The sequence below is a fragment of the Strongylocentrotus purpuratus genome, unplaced genomic scaffold (genome assembly GCF_000002235.5).
Source record: "Strongylocentrotus purpuratus isolate Spur 01 unplaced genomic scaffold, Spur_5.0 spur5_scaffold_2, whole genome shotgun sequence".
Classification (NCBI taxonomy): domain Eukaryota; kingdom Metazoa; phylum Echinodermata; class Echinoidea; order Camarodonta; family Strongylocentrotidae; genus Strongylocentrotus; species Strongylocentrotus purpuratus.
The window spans coordinates 9,657,099-9,670,214 of NW_022145605.1; the positions used below are offsets into that span (position 1 = coordinate 9,657,099).

A 13,116-nucleotide genomic window follows, 5' to 3' on the forward strand; every position below is an offset into this window, starting at 1 on the left:
TGGAGGAATCAGCTCTGAAGCCAAAGTCACATATGGCGTACCCCAGGTCTTGTTGACGTTGAATGGCAACAATACCCTAAGGCAGCAACATCTGTAAACAAGAGGTCACGGATCCCGCTTCAGAGCGACACTGTGTACTAGCCAAGCCTACATCAGCTCCTTCTTCCCCAGAACTACCAAGGACTGGAACAACCTTCCAATAGATCCAGCCTGCTCACTCTCCCTTGAGGCATTTAAGTCCTCACTGGGAAAGAAGCACCCCTAACTGCCCCCACGGGATTAAAAGATTTTACTCGCACCCTGTACATATATGCACAAGGATCCTGGCCAGCAGGCTCACATAGGCTCCTCACATACACACACAGTGCGCAATCTTCAAGGCCTTGAAGCAGCACTTTTCTTGGAAGAAATATAAATGTAAATGGTAGATACTTTTGCAAAATGGTTGAGACATTAAGAAGCACAACTTCTAATTCTTATCTTTATCCACAGGTTGCCAGATAATCAACCATAAACATTTGCACCTTACATCCAATGATTGATAAATGCATCATATTCTAATATGGATGCTCATTTGTTCTCATGATTTTCTTTCTACTTTGCAAATTAGTGTCATCAAGTTGTATTTGGTATAAATGCATAGGTCCTTATTTTAATCAGAAAGCATTCCTAGCAAACTGTTAAGAACCATTCTAATTTTCTGAACACCAGGTGAGCCTTGTCATTTTGCTTAAGTTTAAAACAAAGTTTTGGAATGTTGATGATATTTGAAAAAGAACCCCGGTAAAACAGCAGGAAAAGTAGAACGATAACTATTTTTCTCAGAAATGATGTTTATCTTATAGTAATTTATGTGATCTTATCCTAGTTTATGGCAACTGGGTATGGAGGTCCCAATACAAACGGTTCCTTAACCATAGAAACAGGGAATCTGCTCAGTTCCATTAAAAAAAAAAAATTCTCAGAACAAAAAAATAAAGAATTAATTACACTTTGTGGAAGCCTATTTAAGTTTAATGAACCTAATAATATAAATTGTATGCAATTATGCAAATATATGTAAATATGTAACTATTTATACATTATATGCAAACCATTTGTAAATATAATGTAGATTCGGTGATAGTTTAATTTGCTAATAATTCTATCATCAAGTTATATTACCATAAGGACTTGGGTAAGACACCAAGTAAATGTTCTCAATAATAGACATTAGCTATGAGTCAGATTATTCAGAGTTCTGGTGCTTCTTTGCCATTTTCTTGCCTTTTAACTAAATGTTAAATTTTCAATGTTTTATGTTATTTAAATATCTTAATAAATGCAATTTTTTTCTGTGTTCAATGCAATAATGTAATAATTGTTAATTAATCTATAAATACAGTTATTGTTAGTATTATTGATCTTATTATTTGAATATTATTCAAATTGTAATAGTCTATTCAGTGTAGCTGCAGTTTTTACTTAACAACAGTATTCCAAAGTTTATTCTGAAATCTCATCATTTAGGCGAAATATAATATATAGCTTACTAGGTTTTTTAATATTCGCAATTACACTATAGAATTTTTATTTATCCAATAATTCTAAGTAAGCCTATTGTAATATTGTAACTATGAAATCAGTATAACTGCAATTTTTTAATTAGTAATGATATTCAAAAAAATCATTTGTGCAATATACCCTATTAGTAAGCTGTGGAATATCGAATTTGCAACTTGAAATGACACAGTGATTCTCATATCATTGTGTATGTTTTTGCTTAAAATCCATCACGCTTTATGACTGAAGCTTATTTTTATATTTTTACATGGACGAATAAACAAATTGAATTGAAGTAAATGGTACAGTCAAGTTTGTTAACCAAAGAAAATGGTTAAAACACCAAACTTTAAGGAGAATTCCACCCTGATTAGAAGTTGGTTTTAACAGAAGCAAACAAATTAAAGAAACAGATCAGTGAAGGTTTGAGCAAAATACAAGAAGAAATATTTAAGAAAATTATGAATGTTTGAAGTTGTAATCAAGCAAACATAAATTGGCAACACCGTGACGTATATTGTGAGCTACTCTAAAGAAAATATTAAATCATGCATGCACCTTAATTATATAATCATTGTTCATATGTTCCTTGACCCCTAAACATGAATAAGGGCACTAAAATAAACTTCTTATACATGTAAGTATCAGATGAGAAATAATTTTAAACATGCAACATGGCAGCCATTTTTACTTTAAAAAGGGTTAATTATATGCAAATTTATGCAAATTAGGAGTCAAGGAGTAGTTGTAAGCTGCTTATAATGCTATTATCATGTTCCTTGACCCCCAAAACATGGATAAGGGCACTAAAATCAACTTTCTATAAGTATCAGATGAGAAATAGTTTCAAACATGCAACATGGCAGCCATTTTGACTTTAAAAAGGGTTAATTATATGCAAATTTATGCAAATTAAGAGTCAAGGAGTAATTGTAAGCTGCTTATAATGCTATAATCATGTTCCTTGACCCAAAAAACATTGGTAAAGACACTTCGTTTAGCGTTCTATGTGTATCAGATCTAGAGATATAGTTCTAAACATGAACAAATGGCAGCCATTTAGAATTTAAAAGGGGTTAATTATATGCAAATTTATGCAAATTAGGAGTCAAGGAGTAGTTGTAAGCTGCTTATAATGCTATTATCATGTTCCTTGACCCCCAAAACATGGATAAGGGCACTAAAATCAACTTTCTATAAGTATCAGATGAGAAATAGTTTTAAACATGAAAAAATGGTAGCCATTTAGAATTTAAAAGGGGTTAATTATATGCAAATTTATGCAAATTAAGAGTCAAGGAGTAGTTATAAGCTGCTTATAATGCTATTATCATGTTCCTTGACCCAAAAAACATTGGTAAAGACACTTCGTTTAGCGTTCTATGTGTATCAGATCTAGAGATATAGTTCTAAACATGAACAAATGGCAGCCATTTAGAATTTAAAAGGGGTTAATTATATGCAAATTTATGCAAATTAGGAGTCAAGGAGTAGTTCTAAGCTGCTGATAATGCTATAATTATGTTCCTTGACCCCCTAAACATGGATAAGGGCACTAAAATCAACTTTCTATAAGTATCAGATGAGAAATAGTTTCAAACATGCAACATGGCAGCCATTTTGACTTTAAAAAGGGTTAATTATATGCAAATTTATGCAAATTAAGAGTCAAGGAGTAATTGTAAGCTGCTTATAATGCTATAATCATGTTCCTTGACCCCCAAAACATTGGTAAAGACACTACGTTTAGCTTTCTATGTGTATCAGATCTAGAGATATAGGCTAAAATAGGTTTTGTGTGTCTACCAGGGTCTGACATGGCGGCCATTTTGAATTTATGCAAATTAGGCACTGATCCACCACTTCAATTTTTGTCAACTTTGATTATGTTGTTTTTATGGCTATTCCAGATTATATGCAAGTGGAATCGTTTCTGTTGCAATTAGTTCTAGGTTGACCCCTTTTTTTTCATATCTTGACTGTGCTATAGAGAGAGAGAGAGAGAGAGAGGGGAGGGGGAGGGAGAGAAAAAATTAATACAGGGTAGGTAAAGCCTCACAAGGTGAACAATAATAAATAGTGAACATTCCTATTGTGTATTCACATGTGGAAAAGAATATGAAAGACACAGTTTTACCTGAAAAGGATATTAAGTCATGCCATGTTTTGATTTTTGGACTGATATTATTGAAACATATTTGTATAGTCCAGTATACTACACAATTTTCATATTCTAAACTGTAGCTAAGTAATGTTGATGTACAAGGAATACATATTTGACGATTCCAAAATCCTACAATGCACAACTAATCATTTACATTTGTTTCACAAAGTAAATACTCAACTTGAATGTACTAAATGTCATCCTTAGTAATTCACCTTTAAAACGATGGGACACAAACTTATTCCAAAGTGTCTTTGGACGCCAAGACAATAAAATCAATCACCCAGCGAAATATTTCTCACAAAACTGAAATTTGATAGTTTCAATCATAATGGGAAGTTTCAATGCATCATTGGGTTGAGTGATGCCTCGGTGGGAATATAATATATCAACGAAGTGTCACCCTTTTATGAATAGACCAGAACAAACTGATGTAATAAAATCACTGGGAAGTCTGTCTTCAAGGCATTTATGACCTATTCTTGATGATATTTCCATATGGCAGAGTATGAAATTAAACTTTCTCATCCTCCCTCAAGAGCAACCCAGTATATTCTTGTTTAATTGTGTGGATCTGCATTTGCTTTGAGCTCATCTGGTAGTGTGTTGTACAATTTAAAGAAAATACATTCTCTGTTTTTGCTTACAGTAGAGATGGTTTCATTTGTTTCAAATTATTTGAATTTGTTTTAATTTATGTATGTCGTCCCATGTGATTAATCAAAAGTTATTTCCATTGATATAATATTTTGGAAGCAAATCGCATGAATTGTTCAAGCAGGGACTCATCATTTTGATTTTAATATCTTTAAGTGATTTTCCTCCCAATTTTCTCTTTCTGTGTTCTGTTTGTTTGCATTTTCTTTTTTTCTTCTTCTTCCTCTTCTTCTTCTTCTTCTTCTTCTTCTTCTTCTTCTTCTTTTTCTTCTTCTTCTTCTTCTTCTTCTTCTTCACCTTCACCTTCTTATCCATCTTCTTTTTCTTTGCCTTTCTTTGGAGGGAGCACAGAACTTCCAATCTGCTGAGAGTCTGAAGGTTGTTTACTCTGTTAAAAGATAGGAGTTAATGCCCTGTGCTGTCTCTAAGATAAAGGACATGAATACAACATGACTTCTTCTTCAACCATTTATATGTACATATCCTCTGCATATTTAGCATCCCTTGTGAGATGAAATACCAGAAAAACACATATTCACTGTGTACTTACCATCTATTATATCTCTGTTGAATTATTTTACAGTCATCCAAACCCAAGACCGGCATCTTCTGTTTCTTGATTGAGGATGTGAGGGAGACGACAGCGTTAGAACTTCCCGAGAGAGAACACACGATAGTTCTGAAGGTGAGACAACTTTTCTTGCTTTTTTGTTCACCTTTTTTCTTTTAAGAGGACCTATTTGCTCACAATATGTTTGCTTTGTATGTTTAGAGTTTCATGCTGATATTTAATATTAAAAATAGCAGCTTTAAATGTAAATCATTACTTCTTATCATGGTTTAGTGGTCTGTTGATAAAATGTGTGTTACATTTGCTTCAGAGAAAATTGAATAATCCTGTTTTACACATTTATATCATAACTTTAAAGACCTATAATCCAATACTGAGTAATTTTATTACAACATTGAAACAACACAGCAAGAAAAAAAACACAGTAAACCCTTTTAGTAAACCCATTGAAAAGAAATGCCATCTTAGTCTTACACATTCCAAAACAGAGATATTGCGATTCTTAATTCCAAACTTACACTCAAAATTAAGGTAAGAACAGCTATTGAATGGACGACTTGACTTCCTCCCAAAATGGCGGGCATGGATTGTGAAGTGTGAGTAAGACTGGGTCTGCAGGTGTATTCATTTGCATGGAGCTTCATAAGCACCACCTTATGCAAGCAAGCTCCGGTAATTGAACAATAGCATGATGGCATCATCGGGGCATGGGGGTATATATCCAGAGTGATGGAATGAGCGTGATGCTGTAGATGGATGAATGTAGACGAGGGAAGTTTTAATTAGAAATGGGGAGAGAAAGGAAAGAAAGAAAGTCAAAGAAAACACACAGTAGAGGGGGCAGGAGAGATGGAGAGATAGAGAGAGAAAGATATATTTAAAGAGCAAGAGAGAGCAGAGTTCACAAAGAGAAGGGGAAGAGATGGTTGAAGATAGAGAAATGAAGAGAGGAACACGGCATTCTTAAATTTGACTTGAGGGGAGAAAGGATGACAGAAAGAGAGGATAAAGGCAGTAACAGGAAGAAAGAGAGAGAGATAAAGACAGAGAGAGAGAGATAAAGACAGAGAGAGAGAGAGAGAGATACAGAGAGAGAAAGAGAGACAGAACGAGAGAAAGAGAGACAGAAAGACAGAAAAAGAGACTGACAGAAAGGTAGAAATGAAGGGGAAAATACGAATAAGATATAAACCTAGGACTAATCAATGAACAATAGTACTATTATTCAAGATTTATAAAAAAAACAAAGACAATAGAAGTTGTGATCTTATATCAAGACAAACTGACAGAATTAATAAAAATAGTCAAAAATAGAAAGAGGTAGTAATCCTGGTACGGAGAATAAAAGAGACTAGGCAAAGAATGGATTTGGCTGGGGGAGTCATGGGTAATTGAAAGGAATAGAAAGGGTGGATGAATAAATCATTTATATAAGAATTAAAAACAAACGAAAAACAAAAATCGATTTCAAAACATATTTGTTGAAATTTGGAAACTATGTTCACATCAGATGTAGATATGAATAAGTTCAATTTCATCTTTTTATCTGTATATTGAAATGTGTATATCGGTTTAAAGGGATTTACCCTGTAATTCTTGCCTTCTAAAATAAAGAAATTACTAGGCCACTTCCAATGTTGAATAATCCCCCGAAATATCAATGGGACGTGAGATTTTTTCTTTTCTTTTAATGACGAAGCTTGCAGTCATGCTATTCAAGACATGTTGAGCTCACTCATCAGTTTGGTAATTGGACAATGGATAATGGTATGATGAACATGCAAGGCATGTGGGCAATGTGTTACACACTCAAGTGGGTAGTGAGAGAAAGATGGAAACGGGAGAGAGAGAGAGAGGAGAGAGGGAGGGAGGGAGGGAGGGAGGGAGGGAGGGAGGGAGGGAGGGGAGGGAGAGGGAGAGGGAGAGGGAGAGGGAGAGGGAGAGGGAGAGGGAGAGGGAGAGGGAGGGAGGGAGGGAGGGAGGGAGGGAGAGATAGAGATGATCACATGATTATGTTCTATATGAGTTGGGAGAGAAAGAATGAGAGAGAGAGAGAGAGAGAGAGAGAAAGAGAGAGAGAGGGGGTGGAGGAAGAGGGAGGGGAAAAGAAAGGAAGAACATGAGAGGGAGAGAGAGAGAGGGGGAGGAAGAGGGGGGGGGGGGAGAAAGGAAGAATGTGGGGGGAGGGGAAGAAAGTAAGAACGTGAAAGAGAGAGAGAGAGAGAGAGAGAGAGAAAGAGAGAGAGAGGGGGTGGAGGAAGAGGGAGGGGAAAAGAAAGGAAGAACATGAGAGGGAGAGAGAGAGAGGGGGAGGAAGAGGGGGGGGGGAAAGGAAGAATGTGGGGGGAGGGGAAGAAAGTAAGAACGTGAAAGAGAGAGAGAGAGAGAGAGAGAGAGACTGTCCTTAATTACTCGTCAAGGTAGTGTTTCCACTGACATGTTGAATAATGCGGTAATCCCGACTTCTTAGAAGTAACTGCCGCCATTATACACGGATGGGCAGTAGTGGCATTAATTCAAGCAAGCATTTTCCGCTGCTATCCATGCTAATTAGCATCATGATACTTGTAGCCTGTTCAGACCATAGGCTTTTGTAACGAAACGTATAAAGAAGCGTTATAACAAAATTCATCATATAGCAAAAGGAGCATTCACACTTTAAAACAACATTGTTTAAAGAAACATAAAGAAGGTTATTTTCAAGAGGTCAATTGACATGACAGCTGACCAATCATCAGTGCCTGCTCACAATAAGCCCCGCCCAGTTATACAATTTTCATACGTTATGATGTTCAGACTAGCACGGGATTCTGATTCATTATTGAGTTTTCATGAGTCTCGCTATACAACGTTTTGTTGTAAGATTTGTCTTTATATGACATTCAGACTAGGAAAAATGAACTACTTCTATACGAAAATCATACAGCTATACAATGAATTTTCATAGTCTGAATGCAGGCTAACTGATATGCCATGCAAGGATATCGGTTTTTCCTTTCATTTGCAACTGATTGTTTTTCTTTGAAAGCCAGATCTGAAAACTAGTAGACAGTTCTACCGTCGAGACAAAAGATGGGAGACAGAGATGAAAGACGCCGGCATTTTGTTAGTGCTGCTTGTATAATGTAAATTCTCTTTCGTATCTGTAACTGATATGTGTCCAGATATGAACTGATAGGAAATGCTGTATTACTGCAATCAACATAAAAGAATGAGTCTGTTACAGGCACTTCTGGCTTGCACTCGTTATTTTTACTAAGTACTGCTTATTTTCTTATTTCATAAGTCAAGTCTGAAATATTTTAAAGTACCCTATTCAGTTGGAAAATGGGGAGGGCAATGCCCCCCAAAATTCTGGTTTGTAATGTCATTTCTTTTTACTGCACTATATTTTCAAACACTTATTTTGAAGATACATGTTAGTATTATGACATGTCACTATAACATACAGATTGAAATAGTTTTGTGATTGGTATACTTTAAAGATAAAGACCAGTTATGGTCATGCGATTGCACCGTCAAAAAAAAAAACGTTTTGGAATTGATCAGAAAAAGTGATCATCTAACATATAAGTATTGGTGTGTACTGCAAGGTTCTGGAATCATTAAAATGAAAAGAAATTTGGCCCAGTCTTGGTAAAGTTACAAGCACTGTACACAGAAAGATGTAGATGGGACTACGCAACACGCGCACGATATTTATCCGGTCCAAATATATGTAATAATTTACCAAATATATCAACTAGTAGGCGGTTTCTCAGCAAAATTTGTATTATCACGTATAAGTCAAAACATATTCTTTCACATGATTGGTAATAAGAGTTTCCATTTCAGTTTTTGAGAGAGGAGCATTTCCAATACTGGTCTTTACCTTAAAATAAGCCTAAAAACACCCTGTGGGGAATTGCAGCATCTATGAATAAGCCTGGTAGTGTTTCAAGTGCAATGCATGACCCTACACTGTATCCAATAGTCAAGCATCATGCTGACTGCTTGCGTTCCTAGACAGGCAGTGGAGTAGGTGTACTCAGTGTTGTGGAGTGAGTTGTGACAACCAAAACACCGGCAAGGAGGTTTATTTTAGATCTCGGAAGAGTGAAGTGTTTTTGTAAGATGAAACGTTTCTTGGTAAACAGAATCAAGGATGTTTGGTTTTACTGATGAATTAGGGTCTAACATTTACCTGCTCTTTTCCTCTCGATGTCTTTCCTTCTCTTTCTCTTCTTTCACCGTCTGCCTGTGTAAAGGTCATTGAATCCTATGTATGTGTAGGGCAATTCCACGGTAACGGAAGGACACTCAGACAAGATTTTTGAACTTCAGGTTCATACTAAAAGAACCGTTTTATTAGTATAAGATGTGAAACAGTACAGATATAATACCTATATAAGTGCCTTTAATTCTCCCCCAAAAAATTGTCATTATAGTTAAGTAGTTTAAGAATGTGCATATTAATTATCTCGGTAACGGAAGGACATAAAAATGGACATGGTTTTTCCAATTAATTAGTGTTTATCCAAACTTTGTGAAGTTGATGAAGCTTTCCACTTGACTGAAAGACATTTTGTTCCCCATAGTTTAATACATACTAATAAAACATTTCTTTTAGTATGAACCTGAGTTCAAAAATCTTGTCTGAGTGTCCTTCCGTTACCGTGGAATTGTCCTGTATTGTCTATGGATAGCAGTAATGGCCAAAATGCAGCAGGGTAGTGATCCCCCCCCCTCTCTCTCTCTCTCTCTCTCTCTCTCTCTCTCTCTTCTTCTTCTTCTTCTTCTTCTTCTTCTTCTTCTTCTTCTTCTTCTTCTTCTTCTTCTTCTTCTTCTTCTTCTTCTTCTTCTTCTTCTTCTTCTTCTTCTTCTTCTTCTTCTTCTTCTTCTTCTTCTTCTTCTTCTTCTTCTTCTTCTTCTTCTTCTCTCATCTTCTTCTTCTTACAATGTATCTCCTCTTGCCAGCTTTCATTCTTTCTTTCTCTCTATTATCTATCCTCCTTTATTTCATCCTGTTGTTTCAAAATAAAAGGTGTTCTTGTATGTTCTTTGTAAATTTCCTCTATCTGTCCTATCTCTGCTTTCTTCATTTTCTATTTGTTCACCCCTTCCCCCTCTCTTTTAATCACCCTCTCCTCTGTGGGAGATTGTGCACATTAACTGAATTATTTCAGTAAGTCATTGAACTTAAAACTTGAATGATTGCAATATTTCAATGAGTTGCTATCTACCTTAGATTGCAATGGAATGTTTTTTGAAAAATCAGTTGAGTTTTAACATTTCTCACCCATCTCTCTCTCTCTCTCTCTCTCTCTCTCTCTCTCTCTCTCTCCATGAATCTATTCCTCTTTGTTTGTCTTTCTGCCTGTCTCTCTCTTTAGTCCATTGGTTTAGTGTCCCCATGCCGAGAGTATGCAGGACATGCAGCCATGTCACACTAGCATCAACGGTTGCTCGAGGACGGGTCCAAAGAAAATAGGTTTTATCTTTTAAGCAGGACTGCACTACATGTAGCTACTTGTGCCCTCTATATAGCCAACAATGCCTAAGCGGTACCCGTCGATCCCCCATGATCCCCTTTTTCTTATGTTAATTGAGAGCTGATTTAATAAGATAACCACCTGCCAGTAACCACGCAAGGAGGTCAAATCCCTCCTTGCAGACTAGTTCAGATAGGCGTTAAGTCACGTTACATTTACCAAACTATAATTTTGTTAAACAAACCTAATTATATCTTTCTCTCTCCCTATCTCTCTCTCCAGTCTGTCGGTAACTTAGAGTACGTCATCCAGGCCCAGAGTGTGCAAGACATGCAGTCATGGCACACGCACATCAACAACTGCATGAGGACGAGTCTCAATGCCAACCTACTAGGAGGGAGAACCAATGGTGTGTCCAACAGTAGCTCCGTCCTCACAACCACCAATGGTAATGTCGGCAATGTCGGCAACATTGCCAACATTGGCAACACCGGCAACATCGGCAATATCGGCAACGTTGGCAATACTGGTGGTAGCCAAGGGAGTGTCGGGAGTAGCCTTGCAGGTGACAGGATTCCACCAAGGTGAGTTTATGAGCTTGAGAGAAAAATATAAATGGTGGTAGAGATTAAGAGATGATTTTGAGAGAGATAGACAGAGATGTAGTGCGGAAGGACATGTATTACAGCAGAAACAGCCACAACTAACATACATACATGTATAATGCAATTACCGATACAAATTTTGAATAATTTTTAAATATTTCTTTAGATGGATGCTCTACACCTCATTCTGTAGTTTCAATCAATGTTTAGATATAATTTGTACATATAATAGAATGTCTGCATTTCAAAAGTAATATTTGATACATACATGTATATATGTATATAGAATGAGTTTCACCAAAGACACTTTGAATCTGTAAGAGTATTACATTGTCCATGATGGAATACTTATGAAAGTGTGATAGTACAACGACCCCTTTGAGATGTATCTCAGCAAAGTGGTGTATCTTGTCAAAGCAATCTCTCTGTACAGCTGAAGCATGCTTTTCAAATGAGAGAATAAGAGAGAGAGAAAGAGAGAAAGAGAGAGGAAGAAAGAGAGAGAGAGGGGAAGAGAGAGAGAGAGAGATGGAGATAGAAAGATGAATGTTTCAAGACCTTTTCCCACCATGAACTCTTCACATCACCTGGGAATGGTCCTTTGATAATCCTAAGGCACCTGTTTCTCTCTCCAAATGGGAAGATTCACCATACAAATTCCTCTCCACTCAAGGAGTGCCTATGCGAGTCACAAGGGGATTTCCCCTATTTACACTGGAGACCAAAAGATACTATACTTCCTTCACAGGAGAAAACTCTTAGTTGTATCCTATATGATCAAACAATAGCTCAGTTCTCATGTCAGTCTGTAAACTATATCTTTAGTTCATGGTTTTAAACTCTGAGGTTACATTGTAGATAAAGACCATGTGGTTGCGCTCATTGTTTTGGAAGATTAAGTATGCTTGAAGTTTTAAACACTCCTCATCATGCACCAGAACAGGATTAATTTTGAGGTTTCACCAACTTAAAATTATAACTGCTTGCCTACCATGAAGTTTAAAATCATGAGCTTCCAATGTTTTTGCAACTTTAAAAAAAAGTCATATATTAAGATTAGTCATGTGAATAGCCATGAAGTTGTTTTTGACAGGATGCAGGCCTATACTTCGTCCTTGTTTTCACGAAGTGACGGTAGATAGGAAAATCGTAACGCAAAGTGAATGCAATTTTTTTTCACTACCGTCACTTCGTGAAAACAGCGACGACTTGTATCAAAAGTCCTTTTTTCTGAAAAGGCCTTGAGTGACACAAACAATGCATGAAATGTGGGCCACTTCCAGATTTGTGCATGTGACAATAAAAGGATGGTTAGGTTCAAACAATTGGAAAGCCATTGCCAGTTTGCCACCAGGCTTGCCCTTTTATTGTGCGTTCTCTATCCCCACCTGCGATCACAAGGCTTTCTCTGGGAGATATTTCAATGGGGGGGGGGGGGGGGGGGGGTGGTGGTAGGGGGTGCCTTGAAAAAGTCTCTCCTTCACAAAACTGTTTTCTATTTTGGAGATGTTGTTTGTATCACGTTTTGCTCCCACAGGGCCAAATCGTCCCCGTCTCTTCAAGTTCATTGTTGTCATGGCAACATGCTTCCTTCTTAACTGGGATATACTGGTGCAATGTACTCTAGCTCTTTGTTCATGTCCATAAAAGAAGGAAAAGTGTAACTTTCATAAAAGTGCAACTTTCAATTTCTGAGGGATATCGGGAGAAAGATTATTTCCTGCCTATAAGAAAGAGATACCGGTGAAAGTAGATTAGTGCGGAATTGCACATTGATAATCTTTGAAATTTGATCTGTCTCTGCCTCCCTTTATCAACATAACCAAAACAGATTCTACGAGTTTGTCTTCCCTCGAGCGCTCTCTCTTTCTATCTATCTCTCTCTCTCTCTCTCACTCTCTCTCTCTTCCCTTCTCTATCTAAGTATCTCTGTCTGTTGAATGGATCTTGCATATTTCTATTCATGTTTCTTTTTCTATCATCCATCTTTATTTCTGTGTGTTGCTGTCCAAATCAAATACATGGCTATCTTGATCTCTGTGTCTCAGAATAATGTATGTTTAAAAATCCAACATGATGTAAATACCATTCCTACATAGAATCCAC

At 36.7% G+C, this 13,116-nt stretch overlaps 1 protein-coding gene across 1 annotated transcript in view; it reads left to right on the forward strand.

Annotated features, from left to right (window-relative positions):
• Positions 1-13,116, forward strand: part of LOC592420 (SH2B adapter protein 2) — a 74,063-nt gene that overhangs the window by 27,915 nt on the left and 33,032 nt on the right. The window contains exons 3-4 of the mRNA XM_003728549.3: positions 4,947-5,048; positions 10,688-10,989. Coding sequence (XP_003728597.1) covers positions 4,947-5,048; positions 10,688-10,989 — 404 coding nt within the window. The remainder of the gene's footprint in view (positions 1-4,946; positions 5,049-10,687; positions 10,990-13,116) is intronic.